Below are 20122 nucleotides of genomic sequence, written 5' to 3' on the forward strand. Positions count from 1 at the left end.
TCAAGGGATAGGAGTTCGGGGTGGCCAGAGCGTGGTAGGACAGCTCACGTACCCTGCCCAGGGTGGTGTAAATGAGCACACACTTCCTGAGGGTGATTTGGCAAAACACATCAAAGCCTTTCAAGTGTTCACACATTTGACCAGTCCTTCTTCTTAGAATCTCTCCAAAGGAAATAACCAGAGATGCCAAGATACCCATACAGGATGTTTATCACAGAGTTATCTGTGGTATGACATTTTGAATACAATAATATACTTCCTGACAAGAGGGAACAGGTTGAATAAAAGACAGTGCATCCATCTGATATATTTTATGCAGGGTCAATATATGTTGGAACAACTCCTAATAGCATAAGAAATTGTTTGAGCTGTATTGAATTTTAAAAGCAAGATTAAAATCTATATATAGTCTGATCATAAATCTGTTCAAAAAGTCTCTAAGTCTGGGGGCGCCTGGCTGGCTCAGTCAGAGGAGCACGCAACTCTTGATCTTAGCGTTGGAAGTTTGAGTCCCATGTTTTGGGTGTAGAAACTACTTAAAAATAAAATCTTTATAAAAAGAAATGTAAGTCTGTACGTGCACACACACATGCACAGCATCACCTAGAAAGAAGACTGGAAGAGTGTGTGTGTGTGCAATTAACATAGTTTGTCGAGTGGAGGGATTTTTATTGCCTTCTGTACACTGTTCTGAATTTCCCAAATATTCTACAAAAAGTATGCATTACTTCTATAATCAGAAAATAAACAACTTTTTTTAAAAGAGAAAAGAAAGTTCCCTCTTCACCAAATGGAGGATGGAGTATGGGGAAGCAGGTGGACTCGTGGGGACCAGCTAGGAGCTCCTGCATTAGAAGTGGGAATGAAGAGCAGGGGAAAGGTTCAAGATACTGGGGAGGCAGAAAGGTCAGGCTTTGCTGACCTTTGCATGCCAGAGGGAGTCAGGTATGAGTCTCAGGTGCGTGGATTAGGGTAAGGAATACAGCCTACGGTAGCCAGCTTCTGACGGGCTCCAGGGCCCCTTGCCTCCTGATCTACCCTGTACCGTCCCTCTCACCCTGAATAGAGCAGACCTGTGTCACCATGGGATCGAGCAGAAATGACAGGGTGTGCTTTGTGAAGCAGGGGCATAGAAGAGATTGACAGAAAGTAGGATGGAAGTTCCTAGGAGTTCTGGGGAGGTGAGGGCAGGGGAGACTGCGGGAGGATGAAGTCCTAAGGATGGATGGTGGTGACGGTTATACAACAATGTGAATGCCCTTAATACCATTGAACTGTACAGTTAAAAATGGTTAAAACGGTAAACTTTATGTTGTGTATATTTTAACCATAATAATAAAATGTTTTTAATATAAAAAAGGTAGGGCTCTGCCTTGTCTCTCACGCCAGGGCCCTGGGGGAAGCCAGCCACCACGTGGTGAGCACACTCAGGCGGCCCTGCCAGAGGCGGGGGTGTGGAGGAACCCAGGCCTATGGCCAGCAGCACCATGAGCACACCGGGTATGTGCATGAGCCCCCCAGAAAGCAGATCCTCCAGCCCCGTCAGCTGAAGACAGAAACCATATAAAATAATATTGATTGTTTTAACATTTGGAGGCATTTGTTATCCAGCAAGAGAAAGAGGCACAGATTTGAGCCATCTGGTACTCTCCGGTGTCTCGTACCACCATCTCGTTTCTCCAGCTTCCGATGAGGATGTGGAAGGCTGGCAAGAGGCGCATTCCCAGCATGACAGCAAACACCAGGTAACGTGCAGAATCTCAGTCTGCAGCACGGCGGCGAGCAGGGCTTGCGGCGGGCTCCCCACCAGGCCCACCAGGGGGCGCCAGAGAGATCGGAAGGCACGAGGTGCCTGAGCACATCCGCCCAGCCGCGGAATTGAGGGGCCAGCTTCCTGCAGTTAGCACCTCAGGGCTTCCCACAGGCCTCCCTTTTTGCCTCTCTTCCTCCGATAATACCTGTTTCACCAGTTCCCTGAATTACATCCTCTTCGCTCAAATGCCCACGTGCTTTCTAGTTTCCTAACTGGCCCTCAGCGGATACAGCACGTGGACCAGAGTCCACTCAATTCTGTACCAGCGCCAGCTTGTCTGGTGGGGACACAGGTGTAAGCGAGGGGGATCCCACCTGCCCGGCGAACCATCACCCCGACGGCCCTTCCCGGCTTCTCGCCTGCCAACCTCCGCCCACCCACCCGAGCTCACACCTGTGTTCCCCCAGCTCGGCACTTTTCCCTGGGCTCTCCCCGCCTTTTGAGCCCAACTCGCCTAAAATTGGACAATAAGAAAATGGGACACCTCGGCATGTGAGGGAGCAAGTGCAGAGGAGGAAGGAATTTGTTTTTTCTTTGTTGTTGTTTGTTTCTTTTATACCTTGGGAGAGACAGTAAGAGAAAAGGATGATTTCTTCTCAGGCTGACTTTCATTGTCTACTTTTTTTTTTTTCCTTGATCTTTTCATTCTGGTGGAAAGTCGCTGGACAAAAAAGAGAAACCCAGGACTTCAGGTTCATTCCTATCCTACACCTTTTCTTATGTCAGGTGGCCAGCCTAACTGCTTCTGCTCACTTTTACTCACCAGAAGAGTGCCAGAAGGATGATGAGAAGGTAAGGAGCACGCACACGTGCATGGCACACACCTGTGTTCTGGCCTGCAAGCTCATTTCCCTCATTGAAATAATAGTACTAAAACTTTGAACAGTGTATTAAAAAGTTTCCAGGAGAGGTCTTCATGGACTTGTTTTGAGAAATTACAGAAATTTCACTCCCCAGTCTTACCGTTTATGAAGTAGGAACTGAGTGAAAAAATGACAATCTACCACCTGAAGAAGACCCCAGCCCCATAACAAAAAGTTGTTTTTTTTTTAAATTTTAAGTACAATCTACTCCCCACCGTGGGGCTTGAACTCACAACCCCAAGATCAAGAGCCACATGTCTACTAACCAAGCCAGCCAGGTGCCCCAACAAAAAAGTATTTTAAAGACACAAAATAAAGCAATACAACTTAGACCTCATGCTGCCATGCTTGTCTAGATTATGCCCTAAATGGGGATGACAGCCCCAGGGAGGCAAAAAGGGTGGTTAGTGGATAAGACAAATTTTAGTGTGCTCCAAAAGGTCTCAGTACAGAAACAGAAATATACCTGGGGTAGTAAATTTTCATGGACGGGTAGTATTTAGGAAAAAGTGTTAGCAAGGCTGCTTGGGACAGGAGAGTGGGCTGTAAGGAAAAGTGTGGAGAAGCACTGTCCTGGGTGAGACCACACACACTTGCTCACCCTTTGCTCGAGCATACCCCTTAGCATTGTACTTCCTTCCAGATTTGTAAGGAACTCTGCAGAAACATAATCTTTGCTTGAGGAAGAAGAGTCTGGAATATAATCCAGGAGAGAATGTAATGCCAACTGATTATCAACCTCAGCTAACAGTGCCTTTTATAAAAGCTTGAGTGTCAGTGCTCCAACACGTGGCTTCCTTTCCTTGCCAACACATTTTGGGTTGTGGCTAAATAGCTTCTTTCTTTATCTCAAACGGTCACTTTTTCCAGAAGAAAGAAGGGTTTCAAGCCACCCTGTTCCCTCTAGGTCAGACTAGGCTCCTTGTGTGCAGTCCCCACTGACCCACATCACAGAGGATGTGTGTTACCATGTGGATGAACGCGAGTCACCGAGCATGCGGGCTCCACTTGATTTTGATGACACGTGTGTGCCTTTGTCTGATAAGCCGTTCTCGTGTCTGTGCAGCTCACATCCTGACGTGGCATTGCTGTTACCAGAGAATTAGTTCTCCCCATGGCTTCTGGCCCCAGCTACCAATTGCACCATTACATCAGCTTCACAAATACTTTATAAGAAATTCCAGTTGCCCAGACCATATGCACACTTGCACTCAGAGACTCACGACATGCGCTCACTTCCTAATCATCAACCTCTGCCAAATTCTAATACCATCCACTACCCAGGGCCTTCAGCTATTCCATCACTTTGTTCAAGTATCATGAACAAGGTTTTGTGCTCAGTGATGTAAGGGGCTAACAAGATTTGAAAAGCACAGTTGCTGCATATGGAGAGAAAGAGAAGTATACAAATAATACAACATAAGGCACTTTCCCCAATTATGGAAGGGATGGACAAACCAGAGCTGCTGGAGTCTCCCACAAGCAGGAAGTCGGGGAGACTCCAGGGAGAGCTGGGGTACTGAGGGGAACACCGCAATGAAAGATGCTGAGCAGCATGGGCCAAAGGGTAAGCGCAGAAAGCACAACCAAACAGAACAGGAGCTCAGAAGGGCAAGGCCTCCCTACCATGACCTGTAAAGTGTTTGTTTGTTTGTTTGTTTGTTTGTTCGTGTTAAGTAGGCTCCATGCCCAGCATGGAGCCCAACATGGGGCTTGAACTCACGACCCTGATATCAAGACCTGAGCTGAAATCAAGAGTTGGACGCTTAACCCACTGAACCACCCAGGTGCCCCCAGCCTGTAAAGTTTTTTATAGTCAAAAGTCTTAACACCAAATATTTTAAAACTGGGAGTATATCATTTTACCTTAGAAAAAAACTTAAGAGCATTTACCTTCAGTTGGAAATTTCTTGGCTCGTTCCTCAAAGAACCATTCTCCAGTTTTTATTTTCACATTTCTGAAAAACAAGCAGAAAGGAAGCCTCAGACAGAGATGTGGATGGTGCTGTATTTGGCTCATGAGAGGTAGGTAGATACTATCACATAAGATTCGTCTTGCAAGGGTCCTCCGAGTTCAAATTTCTGGCCCCAAACCCTACGTTACAGATCTCCTGTAGAGGTTAAATGATCTGACCAGTCAGCAGCAAAGCTGGGAGTCTCTGCTTGGGTCTATTTTATCCTATATGTAACATGTGCATGCAATGTATACATACTAACATATGTGTGTGACCAACACATATTAAGTACTTCATGTTTTCTGAATAATTATACAAGGAGAAACAAAATTACCATCAAAATGATCAATTATTATTTTTACGGCAGTAAACAATGGCATGAAAGATAGTCAACAAAAAATCCTAGGTTAAGCTTAGTTTGTGTTTGTTTGGGTTTTTTTTAAGATTTTATTTATTTATTTGACAGAGACACAGCAAAAGAGGGAACACAAGCAGGGGGAGTGGGAGAGGGAGAAGCAGGCTTCCCACAGAGCAGGGAGCCCGATCAATGCGGGGCTCAATCCCAGAACCCTGGGATCATGACCTGAGCCAAAGGCAGATGCTTAACGACTGAGCCACCAAGGCATCCCAAGGTTAGTTTGTGTTAACCACGTTTCCTAAGAGCTAACAGAGTAGCCGAAAAGTTTCCTAGAAGGACCTGAAGTCTGGAATGTGGGATCCATGTGCTTCATGAAGACCGGGATCTGGGTCCAAGTGGACCACCTGAGAAATGCCCTCTTCTTGGCCAGCTGCTCGGCTAGCAGGTGCTAGGGTTCCTCGGTGTCCCTGCATCTCCTCCAGTCTCGGTCCCAGGAGGAACAGGTCTCTCTGTATGTGCACTGCTTGAAACCAAAGTCCCCAAATGCCTTGTGCTCTTGACAGTTCCCAGATTTCTGGAGAAGCCACCCTCAATGTCAAAAAACCTTGGAAATGTAGAATTGTTATCCTTTTAGGATGTAAAAACGTAAACACACAGATGCTACAAGTTTTTCACACCCTTAAAATAATGCGCCACAAAACTTGCCAATTCCTGGATTATGAAAGTTTAAGAAAAATTACAGCTTCAACTTATGAAATCTCGTCTATAAAGTACCAAAATAAGTTCTCCATTAGGTTTTTTTAGGCTATATATGAACTCAAATGGATTTTTCTTAACTAATGCTTACAACTGCTATAAATGTTAAGTCAATTCACAAATATATGTCCAACTATATGTTTTTAAAATACCCTCTTTCTCTACAGAGTTCTAGTAATTGTTAGAAGACACCAACCAGGGCGCCTGGGTGGCTCAGTTGGTTAAGCGACTGCCTTCGGCTCAGGTCATGATCCTGGAGTCCCAGGATCGAGTCCCACATCGGGTTCCTTGCTCAGCAGGGGGTCTGCTTCTCCCTCTGACCCTCCCCCCTCTCATGTGCTCTCTCTCTCTCTCTCATTCTCTCTCTCAAATAAATAAATAAAATCTTTAAAAAAAAAAAAAGAAGACACCAACCAGCTTCTTCCCCTTTATCTAGTAAGAAACTGTTATGTTCTCTGATGAGTAAGTAAATTATGATTCCCAATGCTTAGTGACTAGAACAAGGGAAAAATACACAGGACTTCTATAAATTGTGATAAGAGAATTTTGATCATCAGTCACTACCCTTCAGAGCCAAAATATATAAAATGTTCAGCTGTGATATGTCTACAGAGAGACAGGGAAAAGTTTGCACCATAAAATCGAACATCTGATCTACTAAACTGACATGAAACACTGAGAACTCAGCTCCTTGGAAGTTCCCCCTCTGGTGCGTGAAGGCAAGCATGGGATCAAAAACCAGGCGAAGTTTGGAGAGATGAGTGGGGCAGGTGGTGAATTCATGCTCTTTTGAAGGACCCCACTTGCCATCTATGCTCGTGGGCAACTCTTCCATCTGCAGGACGAGGTCTAACCATCAGATGAAGAGAGCTGAGGAACAAAATCAAATGTGGAAACAGGAGGCCTCCATCTAATAAATGAACTCCCCTTCCTGGACTTTTCTTCCTGGTGGTGGTGACCCTTTCAGCCAATCTACCCTGTCCTGCTCTGCAGCCTGTTACCCTTGGGACCAACAGCATCCATGTACCAGAAGGTGCGGGGATGGCGCAGGGCTCGGACTGGAAGGAGGTCAGAGCTGAGAACTCAGCGGTGCGTCAAACCACGACCCCCTATGGTCAGCCGAGGCTAGCCAGACACAGCCTGCCGCGGCGAAGCGGGCACACGGAAACACCATCACGAAAGGAAAGCTCAGCGGAGGGAGGGGGAAGGTGGAGACACCTGGGTAAATCACCGTCCTCCTCCAGCCCTGGCTTCAGAACCTATGCAGTGAATTAAAATATCTGTCCCCTGGTGCTAGGTCCTCTAACTGCATATCCCAACCGACTACTTGTGAAGTTCAAGCAGGAGCTTATTTGGCAGGACAGATCTGGACACAGACTTCAGGTCTCTCAGGCTCGTCTGTGATTAAAGAATAGAAGGATAAAAACAGCACAGTCCTAAACCGTGTGCCAAACAGCACGTTTTTTGCATTTGAGGCTGTTTCCTTTGAGAACAGATTTGAGCTGGATCTCCCAGTCCTTGCAGAATCGGCCGTTCCCAAGCAATGATTCCCTGATACCCTTCCTAAAGGCTCCCTGTCCACACCAATCCCCAGGTACAAAAAGGGGAACCCTTTGTTGCTCTTATCGTCTAAGATGGCGGGGAGCAGACCTTACAGTAGCAGCACCTGCACGTCTCTGTCCTCGTTAGGGCCAACCCAGGGTAGCCTGACTCACAGCAACCAGAGGAAGTGTTTATTATTTCTTCCCAGATGATTAATCAGAACCTGGCTATGAAAGCTTCTTGAAACATTTTCTGAGCTCAGTAATAGGCTAACGCTTTTACATCCCTCAGAATCGAGACTTGCTTCTTTAAAACTTGTTGAATCAGGGGCGCCTGGATGGCTCGACCCATTAAGCGTCTGCCTTCATTTGGCTCAGGTCATGACCTCACAGTCCTGGGACTGAGTCCTGAGTTGGCCTCCCTACTCAGCAGAGAGTCTGCTTCTCTCTCTCCCTCTCCCCTTCCCCCTCATGCTTGCTCTCTCTCTCAAATGAATACAAAAAAAAAAAAACTTTTTCAATCAATTGACAAATACATCTCAAAAAGCAAAAGCCTAGGGTTTGTGGAGACAGCAGAAGCTCCGGAATTGGGAGAGCTGAATTTGGTATCTGACCTTGCCATTGACTCTGCGTGAGGATCATTGGCATAAATGCCCAGCACATGGTGTAGAGCCAGCTCTAACTACTGGAGGTCCCGCCATCCATTCTCCATAGCTTTGAGCTCTGCTCATGCTGCCCTTTCATCAGCAAACAAGAAATGACTGTTGAAAAGCACTTTGCAAATCCCAGCATACAAATGTTGAATGATACAATGAATGGATGACCCAGAACAGAAAGATCGTTTGACCTGTTACTATCAGAGCAAGCAGGGAGCCAAACAGGCCTGTTGGAATGCAGCTTTACTTTGCATCTAAATTACCTGCATCTGCGGATAGTTAACTGTCCCATCCACACCTTAGGCTCTTCTAAAAGCATGATGTCCCTAGAGTTGCTTAATATATTTTATATATATATATATATATATTTATTTGACAGAGAGAGAGACAGCGAGAGAGGGAACACAAGCAGGGGGAGTGGGAGAGGGAGAAGCAGGGAGCCCGATGCAGGGCTCGATCCCAGGACCCTGGGACCATGACCTGAGCTGAAGGCAGACGCTTAACGACTGAGCCACCCAGGCACCCCAGAGTTGCTTAATGTATTTTCCACCATGCAAGGGACAAGAGGTGAAAATCGGTCTGCAGAGTCAGGATTCTGGGAACGCCTAGAGACACCTTTCCCCAGGGCAGATCTGCTCTCCAACCAATGTCCTGATGGCCAGAAAGGAGGCCCCTGGTGGCTCATCAGACCAACAAGCTGCAAAAAGTCCAAATGAAGAAGCCAAATATTATAAAACTGAGACACCCCCCCCCGCCCCCAAACTGCTCTGTGCTAGCTTATCCACCTGTTGGGTAGTTCCCAGCTGAAGTAGTCTTAGGCAAGCATACAGTGGAATTTTATTTTATTTTTACTTCAAATAATCTCACATCTAAGATGGTTTTTAGTTACAAAGCAAAGCAGTGAGGTTTTTTTCCTGCCAGCTCAGTTGATCCGCTTTCAACATTTTCACAGGAAAAAAATACTGATCATAGTGATTAAATCCTAGGTAACTAGGGGAGGACTCAGAATCAAGATGAAGATAAAGAAATGATTGTATCGAGCTGCTGCCTCCCCTCCTTGCAAAACATTAGTAACTCTCCCTCAGCTGACCTCAGAAGACAGGTGCCCCTGTGTCATACTCAGGGCTGTATTCACAGCCCTAAGTGTGACTGGGGTGCATCCCAGGGGCCAGTGAATCCATGTGGGTTGGTGAATGCATAAAAAGCCCCAGTTCTGTGGGGAGCACCTTGAGAACTGTAGGGAGAAGCTGGGATCCTGCTGGGGTGCACACTGAGGTCTAATGTGTGTTGGTCCCTCTAAGCACATGGGGGGGGGGCACGGACTCAGGCACCAGAGACTGTACACAAGGGAAACAAGCTGGGGGCAGACAATAAGGGGGGGTGGGGACTGTGACGAGCAGGAGAACCCGTGGCCCATTGCAAGGCATTAAAATGATACATATTATACTTCATGCAGGCCCAACACACAAGGCCCAGGGGCTGTTGGCAGCCTGTTGTCCACGCATTTGTGATTCTTGGTTTGTTACACCAGATAACTAGTTGACAAAAGTGAGAAAAATGCCACTGTAGCCGGACAGAGCTGTGCTTGAGGCCTTGACAAAAAATCGGATTAGATGCTACGCATTGCCCTATCTTCCCCAGAGATCTGGGAAGGGCCGCCCGCCGCCAAAGGGACCACAGGAAGGGTGAGAAACAAGGAGCCCATGCTTGTTGGCAATTCTTCAACCTGAAGAGACAACGGAGAGCCTCTGACAAAATGCCGGAGGCTTCTCGGGACGCACAGCACTGGGGGAACCAGGGAACCTTTCAGAAAGCACTCCGTCCTCAAAAGCACCTAAGACCCGCCTCTAGGAGGAGACAGAAAGACAGAAGGAGAAACCAGGCTGACATGTAGAGATATCAGACTAGAACAAAGACAAATCTAGGAAACTAGAGAAAAGCAGAACAGACTGTCTGCCAACTCGCAGGAGCAGAATGGAGATGCAGGAAAGCTGAATCAGTGAGCTCACCCAGTAGACGGGCTTTTCCAGAACATGAACAGAAAAAATGAAGACATCAGATTTTGGAAGACAGAGAACAAAGTCAACCTACATATTAAAAGTTATTCCCAGGGCGCCTGGGTGGCTCAGTCGTTAAGCGTCTGCCTTCGGCTCAGGTCATGATCCCAGGGTCCTGGGATCGAGCCCCATGGCGGGCTCCCTGCTCAGCGGGGAGTCTGCTTCTCCCTCTCCCACTCCCCCTGCTTGTGTTCCCTCTTCGCTGTCTCTCTCTGTGTCAAATAAATAAAATCTTTTTAAAAAATAAATAAAAGTTATTCCCTAGGAAGCAAGGGCAAGTGGCATAAAAGATGATCATAGGAATCATACCTAACTGAAGAAAATGTTACTGAGTCAAAAACCAAGCAAACCTTCACCTCACACCCATTAGGGTGGCTACTACCAAAAACAAAACAAAACAAAACAACCTGAAAAGGACAAGTGTTGACGAAGATGTGAAGAAATGGGACCCTTGTGTACTCTTGGTGGGATTATTAAATGGTGCAGCTACTATGGGAAACAGTATGAAAAAAATTAAACATATAAGTACCATATGAGCCAGCAATTTCACTTCTGGGTCTATCTCCAAAAGATCTGAAAGTAGGGTCTCTTCTCTTAGAGATGCTTGCACACCTATGTTCACAGCAGCACCATTCACAATAGCCAAAGGGTAGAATTAACCCAAGTGTCCATCAGCAAACGAATAGACAAACAAAATGTGACATATACACACGATGGAATATGCACCTTGGAATATACAGCCTGAAAAAGGAAGGAAACTTGCAATAAACTACAACACAGAGGAAGCTTGAGGACATTCTGCTAAGTGAAATGAGCCAGTTGTAAAAAGACAAGCACTGTATGATTCTATTTATATGAGCACCTAGAATCCACAAATTCAGAGAAAAAGAACATAGAGTGCTGGTTTCTAGTGGAAGGAAGAAATAGGGAGTTGTTGTTTAATGGGTATCAAGTTTCAGTTCTGTGAGATGGAAAAGTTCCAGAGATGGATGGTGGTGATGGTTGCACGAAGATGTGGACAGACTTACTGCCCCTAAACTGTAGGTAGAAAAAGAGCTAAGATAGTAAATTTTATGTTATATGTATTTTACCACAATTAACATTTTTAAAATTTTTTTAAGATTTATTTATTATTTGAGAGAGAGAGAGAGAGGGTGCACAGGGGAGAGGGGCAAAGAGAGAGAGAGAAAGTCACAAGCAGACTCCATGCTGAGCGCAGAGCCCCACGTGGGGCCAGATCCCATGACCCTGAGATCATGACCTGAGCCATTAAAGAAGCCGGATGCTTAACCAACTGCACCACCCAGGTGTCCCTAAAAATGTTTTTTAAACAAGCAAATCCAAGGGATAAGAAGCTCAAAGGAACTTTATTCCATAAAACCAACATAGAGGAGCTCACACCCAGACATGGACAAGAAACTGTTTTTAATTACAAGGATACAGGGGAAAAAAAAAAAAAACAATGCTTGTAACATATAAAAACCAGATGATCACTAAAGAAATAAAAATAAAAATAGCTTCAGATGTCTCTGTCATATTAAATTCCAAAGACAATGAGAACACATTTCCTGAACTTTGAGATGAAAAGGTTGGGACCTAAGATTTTAAAACCCAGTGAAGTCATTACTCACGAGGGAAGGCTATGGAGGACAACCTTAAATTTGCAATGACTCAGATCTTATGCCACCGACATGCTCTTCTGGGGCAAAAAATCCCTCAAGAGGCCCTTCAGATGATTGAAAAATGAATCAAAATAAAGAACTTGCAAATTGGGAAATTGTGGTCTCAAAAGATTGGCAATGAGCGCTTGAATGTGTTAAAACTTAGAGTTGGTTTAATAATTGTAAATATAATCATAAAACTATGCAGGTGACAAAAATAATTATTGAGGGAGATATTATAGGACATAAAAGTAATAACTTATCACAATATAAATATTTCAAAATGATGAAATGAATAACATTTATAAAACATTTCTGTCTCTAGGGGCGCCTGGGTGGCTCAGTCATTAAGCGTCTGTCTTCAGCTCAGGTCATGATCTAAGGGTCTTGGGATGGAGCCCCTCATTGGGCTCCCTGCTCAGCAGGAAGCCTGCTTCTCCCTCTCGCACTCCCCCTGCTTGTGTTCCCTCTCTCGCCGTCTCTCTGTCAAATGAATAAATAAAAAATCTTAAAAAAAAAAAATTTCTGTCTCTACCCTGGGTACCTCATGTAAGTAGAATCATACATTTTTCCTTCTGACTTATTTAACATAATATTTGTAAAGTTCATCCATGTCTTAGCATGTATTAAATTTCATTCTTTTGTTGTAGCTGAATAATATTCCATGGCATGTATATATCACATTTTGTGTATCCATTCATCTGTTGATGGACACTGGGTTGTCGCCACCTTGTGACTATTGTGAACAATGCTGCTTTGAACACTGGCTTATTATTTGAATATTTGAAAGCTACAAGGTTGTTGTCAAAACCAACATAAGGGGTGTCTGGGTGGCACAGCCAGTTAAACATCCAACTCTTGGTTTCAGTTCAGGTCATGATCTCAAGGTCCTGGGATCCAGCCCCAAGTTGGGTTCCGTGCTCACCAGAGTCTGCTTGAGATTCTCTCTCCCTCTCCCTCTGCCCCTCCTGCTCATGCTAGCTCTCTCTCTCTAAAGTAAATAAATAAATCTTTAAAAATAAAAAGAAAACCTTAATATTTTCATTTTGTTATTTCAGGTGGCAGAAGGTTTTACAATATACTAGCTCTTAGGATCTGTCAGCATTCTTAAATTTATTTATTTTTTAATTTTAAATAGGCTCCAGGCCCAATGTGGGCTTGAGCTTATGACCCTGAGATTGAGAGTCGCGTGCTCTATTGGCTGAGCCAGCAGGTGCCCCAGGATCTATCAGCATTATAAGAAGATTCAAATTTTAAATACTCAGGTTTCCTAAATCAATCTGAAACTTAACCCAGATGCGTTTAACATGTAAGATTATATGTTCCATAGGATGTTATGTCCATCCTACCTCCTTTCCCAAGCACTAGGCAACATAAATTTACCACCTCTAGATTATGGAGCCTTAAACACAAAGTAACCATTTCAGAGGTGGCAAAATCTACGCTAGGCTTTGAGGATTCTGTTCAAGGTAACAATTTCACTGCCTTGTTAGCAAGTTTTTATAATTTTAAAAGGGGAAGGAATAACTGATTTCTTATCTGATGACTTCATTTCTGTGGTTATAAAAGTACTGTTCGTATGGGTAGCAAAGTACATAGCAGAATTAGGCAGACATATTTCTTTCCTTTTAAAGAAGACCTTTGTTAATTTCTTTAAAAAATCATTAAGTATAAGTTTGAAGCTAACAAAGATATCACAAAATCTAATCCCCTCATCGCCAAAGCATCCCAAAGACAGAAGGGATTTCAGAGGAGTATAACATACTGAAGTCAGCTTTAACATTAGCTAGAAATCCATGGGCAACTTTCTTTCAACAAACATGTCTATTCTTAACCATCTGTTTTAATGGAACAGTACAGGAGTTGAATCATCTAAAACCACTAAATCCACACACAACTTCTCTTTGGCATTGGAATGCGCTTTGGTCTGCTCTATGGACATGGGTATGCTATTGTGAAAATTCCTATGAAAACATGACTTCAAAGGAACTACAAACTGTCCAGGATCCCTACATCTGCCAGTACCCTTAACACTAGCTCAGAGTGTTAACCAAGTACTGTGCAAAGCACCAGCCCAGGAAAGCAGCCTCCTCGTGCTGACCTTCCCCAGAGGGCGAAAAGTTTCAGCAGAGCTGAGTGTGGTGACAACGTCAAGTATGAACAAGAGAATTAACGATACAGAAGGCTTACTAATCTCAAAGAAAGGTTTTAAAAGCAAGGCCTGTGTGACTAATCAAGTACTGATCACAGAAGAAATTTCAGCTTCAACAAAAGGAATGATATTCAAATTACTGTGAAAGCATTCCCTTTAATAAGTACAAAATAAACTTTTCAAAAATAAACTTTTCCCAAAAGTGTCCTGGACATTTCTACTTTTTTACTATATGTTTGTTTGTTTGTTTAAAGATTTTATTTATTTATTTGAGAGAGAGAGAATGAGAGACAGAGAGCACAAGAGGGAAGAGGGCAGAGGGAGAAGCAGACCCCCTGCTGAGCAGGGAGCCCGATGTGGGACTCGATCCCAGGACTCCAGGATCATGACCTGAGCCGAAGGCAGTCGCTTAACCAACTGAGCCACCCAGGCACCCTTTACTATACGTTTTAGTAGCACAAGGCTTCAAAGAATATTATATGGTCATTATTCCCATTTGGCCAAGGGATTAAAAAGAATGTCATGATCCTACATACAATTAGCATCTATCATATTCCTTCAGAAAGCAATGTACATATACCTTGGGAAACAGCCAAGCTATACTGTGAGGACAAAAACAGATGCCATCTCCAAGTCAGAAATAAGAAGAAAAAAATTTTATCTTAAAGAACACAAGGCTTTTCCCTTGTGAAATAGGTCTTAGCGGCTAATCTCTTGAGAATGTGCAGATGTAAACTATGTGAAATATTTTACTCAATATATTCAACTTGTGTATACTTTTTTGACATGAACAGTTTCTATCAGCAAAGTTAAAAATCAGATTAGAAAAAAATCAGGTTTTGAAATAGAAGCTAGGCAGCACACACATGTCACTTTAACGTTGGCACCAAGCTAAAATCCTTCCTTGCCAGCTCCCCTATGCCATATACAGCATTCAATTTCTTTTCAATATTTAGTGGAGGTAGACCTTTTATTCACTTGAAGAGCAGAAGTATTTACAATAATGACTGCAAATTATTCCATTCTCATACAGTAGCTATTTGCCTTGGTGGATATGAAGTGGGGATTCAGTATTTTATCAAAACATGGGATTAGGACAATGTTGGGGCTATCAGTCTGAAATTTCAAAGATTATATTTTTCCAAACTCTGGGAAGTTTTGCTCTAAGCAGGAAACACAACTGCTATAAAACTTGTCTTGAAATGTCATTTGATTTTCAATAAAAATTATTTGACACAATGCAAAAGATCTAGTACATCATTCTGTAATGATATCTTTACATCTAAATCCTAATCTAAAATGTATTTGAGCAACAACAAAAAAATCCCATTTAATAAATTCCAAAATCTTATTTTAACCCTTACTGCTCTGTAGCAATAATTCAAATCTCAACCGGAGAACTAAGAATGTGATAATAAATGCCAAGGTCTGTATATCAATTTGCAACTAGGCACTCTTAAGTTTCTCTCCATTAGCTTCAAGCATAGTACATCAGAGACAGGTGAGCAGCCCAAGAAAGTATCCTCAAATCAACAGGACTGCCTCCCACCATTTGAAACCCTAACTCTAAAATCTCTGTTCTAATTATTTATAAATAGCAAACATTCCTAATGAAACAGAGAGAGAACAACCCAACAAGTATCTGAGACTGAAGAATGAACGATTGCTTATGCTCACAGCCAGTTACAAAGCAAGAGAAAAAGATCACAGTTTGAAGGGCAAACGTCTTGAGCACCTGTAATTCCTCAGCTGTCTACTTCAGGGAGGATGAGCAGGTTTTCTCTAGACACATGAAATTGGATACTACTGCACAGTAAATAATTTTGAAGGGAAAAAAAAATCAATGTGAACCTAAGTCATCAAGTTCAATCCTATTTTTTAAAACCAAAGCTAAAGCAAACAAGCAAATATAAAGCTTAGTCTCTCTGACATTTCAACATGGTTGTTACCTTGCACCATTTCATCGTGGAAATTGTCAGTACATGGAGGGGGGAAGGGGACATTAAGCAAAGAAGCAAGGACGCATTTACACCTCTTTCTCTTCTTTTTTTCTCCCAAATCACACTCTTTTGATGGCTCCTACTGAAAACATAGGCCCGCCACAACTAGAAGCAACTTTCAACCAACTTTGTTCTTCCAAGTCCTTTTCGACGTGTCTTTGTTTCCTGAGGTCTTTCTGCTGCCTCTCTTTTGCTCTCAATTTCATTTCACCTCCAGCCTTATCACTTCATGCCCAGTTCACTGAGAAGACGTTCCTGCGGATCATTGCCTTTCACCTTCCCCGGCCCCTGACTCCACTCTCCGGAACACTGGAGCACTGTGGTATGGCTTTCTTTTGGCTAAGCATCTATGCCCACACCCCATTTTCTGCAGCCCAAGATCCAAGGTCTTCTGAGTGGCTTTTCTCCCTGCAGGCAAGAGAAGGCAGAGATCTAGAAGGGGAGGGATTCAGGAGAGCAGGGCTCTAATCTAACTGACTCCCTGGCCTTGGGCTAACTACCTTCTATCTCTTAGCCTCTTGTTTCCTCACCTATAAAATTGGGATAATAGTTGTCATTGCCCTGTAAGACTGTTTTAAGGTTTAAATGAAACATGCAAGATAAAAAACTTCTGCACAGCAAAGGAAACAGTCAAAAAAACTAAGAAGCAACCCACGGAATGGGAGAATGTCATTTGCAAACGACATTTCAGATGAAGGGCTGGTATCCAAGATCTATAAAGAACTTCTCAAACTCAACATCCAAAAAACAAATAATCCAGTCAAGAAATGGGCAGAAGACATGAACAGAAACTTCTCCAAAGAAGACATACAAAGGGCTTACAGACATGAAAAAATGTTCCACATCACTAGCCATCAGGGAAATACAAATCAAAACCACAATGAGATACCACCTCACACCAGTTAGAATGGCAAAAATTAACAAGACAGGAAACAAGTGTTGGAGAGGTTGTGGAGAAAAGGGAACCCTCTTACACTGTTGGTGGGAATGCAGGCTGGTACAGCCACTCTGGAAAACAGTATGGAGTTTCCTCAAGACGTTAAAAATAGAGCTACCCTACGACCCAGCGACTGCACTACAAGGTATTTACCCCAAAGATAGAGATGTAGTGAAAAGAAGGGGCACATGCACCCCAATGTTCATAGCAGCAATGGTCAAACTGTGGAAAGAGCCGAGATGCCCTTCAACAGATGAATGGATAAAGAAGATGTGGTCCATATATACAATGGAATATTACTCAGCCATCAGAAAGGATGAACACCCATCATTCACACTGACATGGATGGAACTAGAGGGGATTATTCTAAGTGAAATAAGTCAAGCAGAGAAAGACAATTATCACATGGTTCCACTCATGTGTGGAACACAAGGAACAGTGCGGAGGACCACAGGAGAAGGGAGGGAAAACTGAACGGGAAGAAATCAGAGAGGGAGACAAACCCTGAGAGACTCTGGACTCCGGGAAACAAACTGAGGGTTACAGAAGGGAGGGGGTGGGGGGATGGGGTAACCGGCTGATGGGTATTAAGGAAGGCACATGTGGTGATGAGCACTGGGTGTTATATGCAACTAATGAATCACTGAACACTGCATCAAAAACTAATGTATTATACATTGTACTACATGTACTGTATGTTGTAATATATGTTGGCTAACCGAACATAATAAAAAGAAAGAAACATGCAGTATAAAGAAATGCTAAACGTTCATCCCCATGCTATCCTCTTTCCCTGAGGATGCCCGTCTCCCTCTCTGGTCCTGACCCTCATCCAGAAATACTCCAAACACAGATGTTCTGAAAGTCACCTCGAGCCAGCTCACCCCTCCCTCCTCTGAGCTCCCTGGGACCCTTAGCAGCTCTTTTTTTTTCTTAAGATTTTATTTGTTTATTTGACAGAGAGAGTGAGAGCACAAGTAGGGAGGAGAGGGAGAAGTAGATTCCCTGTTGAGCAGGGAGCCCAACGTGGGACTCGATCCCAGGACTCTGGGATCATGACCTGAGCCAAAGACAGACGCTTAACTGACTGAGCCACCCAGGTGTCCCCTTAGCAGCTCTAAGAGGAGACTTACCTTGAAGCAGAAACCTCAAAGGCCTCCTGCAACCTCGACACAACCCAGAGCCCAGCATGTCCCGCGGGCCTTTTGCTCTGATTGCCTCAACCAGTTAGTCGGTTTTGCTTTTTTAAAATCACCATCCTGGTTCGCCTGGGTGGCTCAGTCGGTTAAGCGGCTGCCTTCGGCTCAGGTCACGATCCCAGGGTCCTGGGATCGAGTCCTGTGTCGGGCTCCTTGCTCAGCGGGGAGCCTGCTTCTCCCTCTGCCTGCAGCTCCCCCTGCTTGTACTCTCGCTCACTCTCTCTCGCCCATGCTCTCTCTCTCTAACAAATAAATAAATAAAATCTTAAAAAAAATAAAATAAAATAAAATCACCATCCTACAGCTTCCCCTTTCCTGATTTAACAAACCTCCTTCCCTCCTCCTTGTCCCACAATGGATCCACTTCTTCCCAAGGACCAAGTCTCAAGCTGACAAAGCTGCAGGAAGAGGAAAGCTTCTGGGATCCACCTCCCGTCCAGGACCCCTGTCCCCCATCAGTTATGACTGTCAAATATTCTAAAGTTTTACCAGCCTTCTCTCTAGGATGGGGATCCAGGGTGTACAAAGCCAGAGAGAGAACAGAGAACTGCCAAGAAAGGAGGGGAGTGGAGTACGTGTTGTTATAAATTATTTCATTTCGTTCTGTCCCCCATATGATTTCCTGAGGCAATCCTCGTAATGCAATTATCTTCGGTATTTTGAAAAGCATCCTTATTTCACAATAAGGAAGCTAGGGTTTTAGAAATCACACTTTGTGTACTTAGAGGGTAGAGTTACAATGGCCAGGGCATGAGGCCCTCTTGGGTGCAGATTTCAACACAGGCCGCCTTCCCAGCCTCAGCCTCATTCCGCCTCTCACTGTGTTTTTAGTTTACAGTGAACTTTTTGAAGACAAAAAAACGCCAATGCATTTAACCCCTTACCAGGCACTGTTTACCTTTAGACTTCAAATACATACAGATGATTGAAAGGAGGGAAGAAAATCTTAAGACCTTTCTAGATGTTACTGGGAATTGTTACCTCCTCTTTCAAGGGCCCAGGCAGCTCCCAGCAACTCCCTGTCCTTCCCTCTCAAGATAAGAAAAGCCTGAAGGCCTTGAGCCTGGAGCACTAAAAAAAAAAAAGCTCTATTTTTAACGTCTTGAGGAATCTCCATACTGTTTTTTGGAGTAGCTGTAGCAGCAAAAAAAAAAAAATATATATATATATATAAATTTTTAAAAATCAAAAAAAAGAAAAAAAGAAAGAAAGAAAGAAAAAGAAAAAAGCAAAGCCTGAAGGACATTGGCCTCAACAAACCAAAGAGACATGAAATGCGTGAAATGTGCGGAGTTAGCTCTGATTGAGTCAGCGTGACTTGGCGAGCTGCTGTCCAAATACAAGGTGTGCTGTTTGGGAGCAAAGAAATCTGGTTGAACAACTTCACTTCTTTCTGGATGAGGGACTGAAATTAAGCCTTGCAAAGGAACAGGAAATTTGAGGACATTAATGTCAGGGGCCCAATAAACACAACCCTCCTGACAAAGGGGGAGAGAAAACCCAGCCGCCGCCCCACACAGTGTGGGTGCCTCTCGTGATCTTTGTCCAGGGCACCCACACATTTGCAGCAACACTTAGGAGCTGTTTTCAAATCCCCAAGTCTCTTGATTATTCTCCTAGATTCACACCAGACGAATGTTCCTCCCTTCCTCTAGGTTCTACGATGTCCTTGTGTGCACCATCCCCAACAAACAGAAACACCCTCTCTTGTGTTTTCAAGTAATCGATGACCAGCCCATTCTTGCTTTGAAAAGCGGGAGCCTGAGCCAAACAGGCTGTTTATCATTTTCGAAATGGGTGGTTCCAAATACCAATTCTGTGTTAAAATTAAAAAAAAAAAAAAACACCTCACGACGCCAAAAGATTGAAATATGCGAAGATTCAGTTGGCACTAATAGAAAGAATACTCACATTTCTTTATTTGAGTATCCCATATAAGTCAGCCTACCTCCTTCCCAACAGCCTTATGGAAAGCTGCGCGGGAAGGTGGTGGTGTAGGAAGACCCCGAACAAACCTCCTCCCACGGACACCAGATCTGTAGCTTCATATGGAACAACTCCCTTTGAAGAAGAGCTGAAAACCGGCCGAACTGCCCCTCCACAACAAAGGATGGAAAGACCACACCGAGGTGGGTAGGAGACGCAGAGACACAGTCTCACAAAAGCCCCCCCCC

General features: G+C 43.9%; 1 protein-coding gene across 2 annotated transcripts in view; it reads right to left on the reverse strand.

Moving 5' to 3' along the window:
* The window catches only part of SYTL3 (synaptotagmin like 3), a 76442-nt gene that overhangs the window by 50630 nt on the left and 5690 nt on the right, over positions 1 to 20122 (reverse strand). For both annotated transcript variants that reach the window (XM_044917461.1, XM_044917460.1), the window contains exon 3: positions 4570 to 4634. In XM_044917461.1, the coding sequence (XP_044773396.1) occupies positions 4570 to 4634 (65 nt within the window). The remainder of the gene's footprint in view (positions 1 to 4569; positions 4635 to 20122) is intronic.

Source organism: Neomonachus schauinslandi, chromosome 8, assembly GCF_002201575.2.
Source record: "Neomonachus schauinslandi chromosome 8, ASM220157v2, whole genome shotgun sequence".
Classification (NCBI taxonomy): domain Eukaryota; kingdom Metazoa; phylum Chordata; class Mammalia; order Carnivora; family Phocidae; genus Neomonachus; species Neomonachus schauinslandi.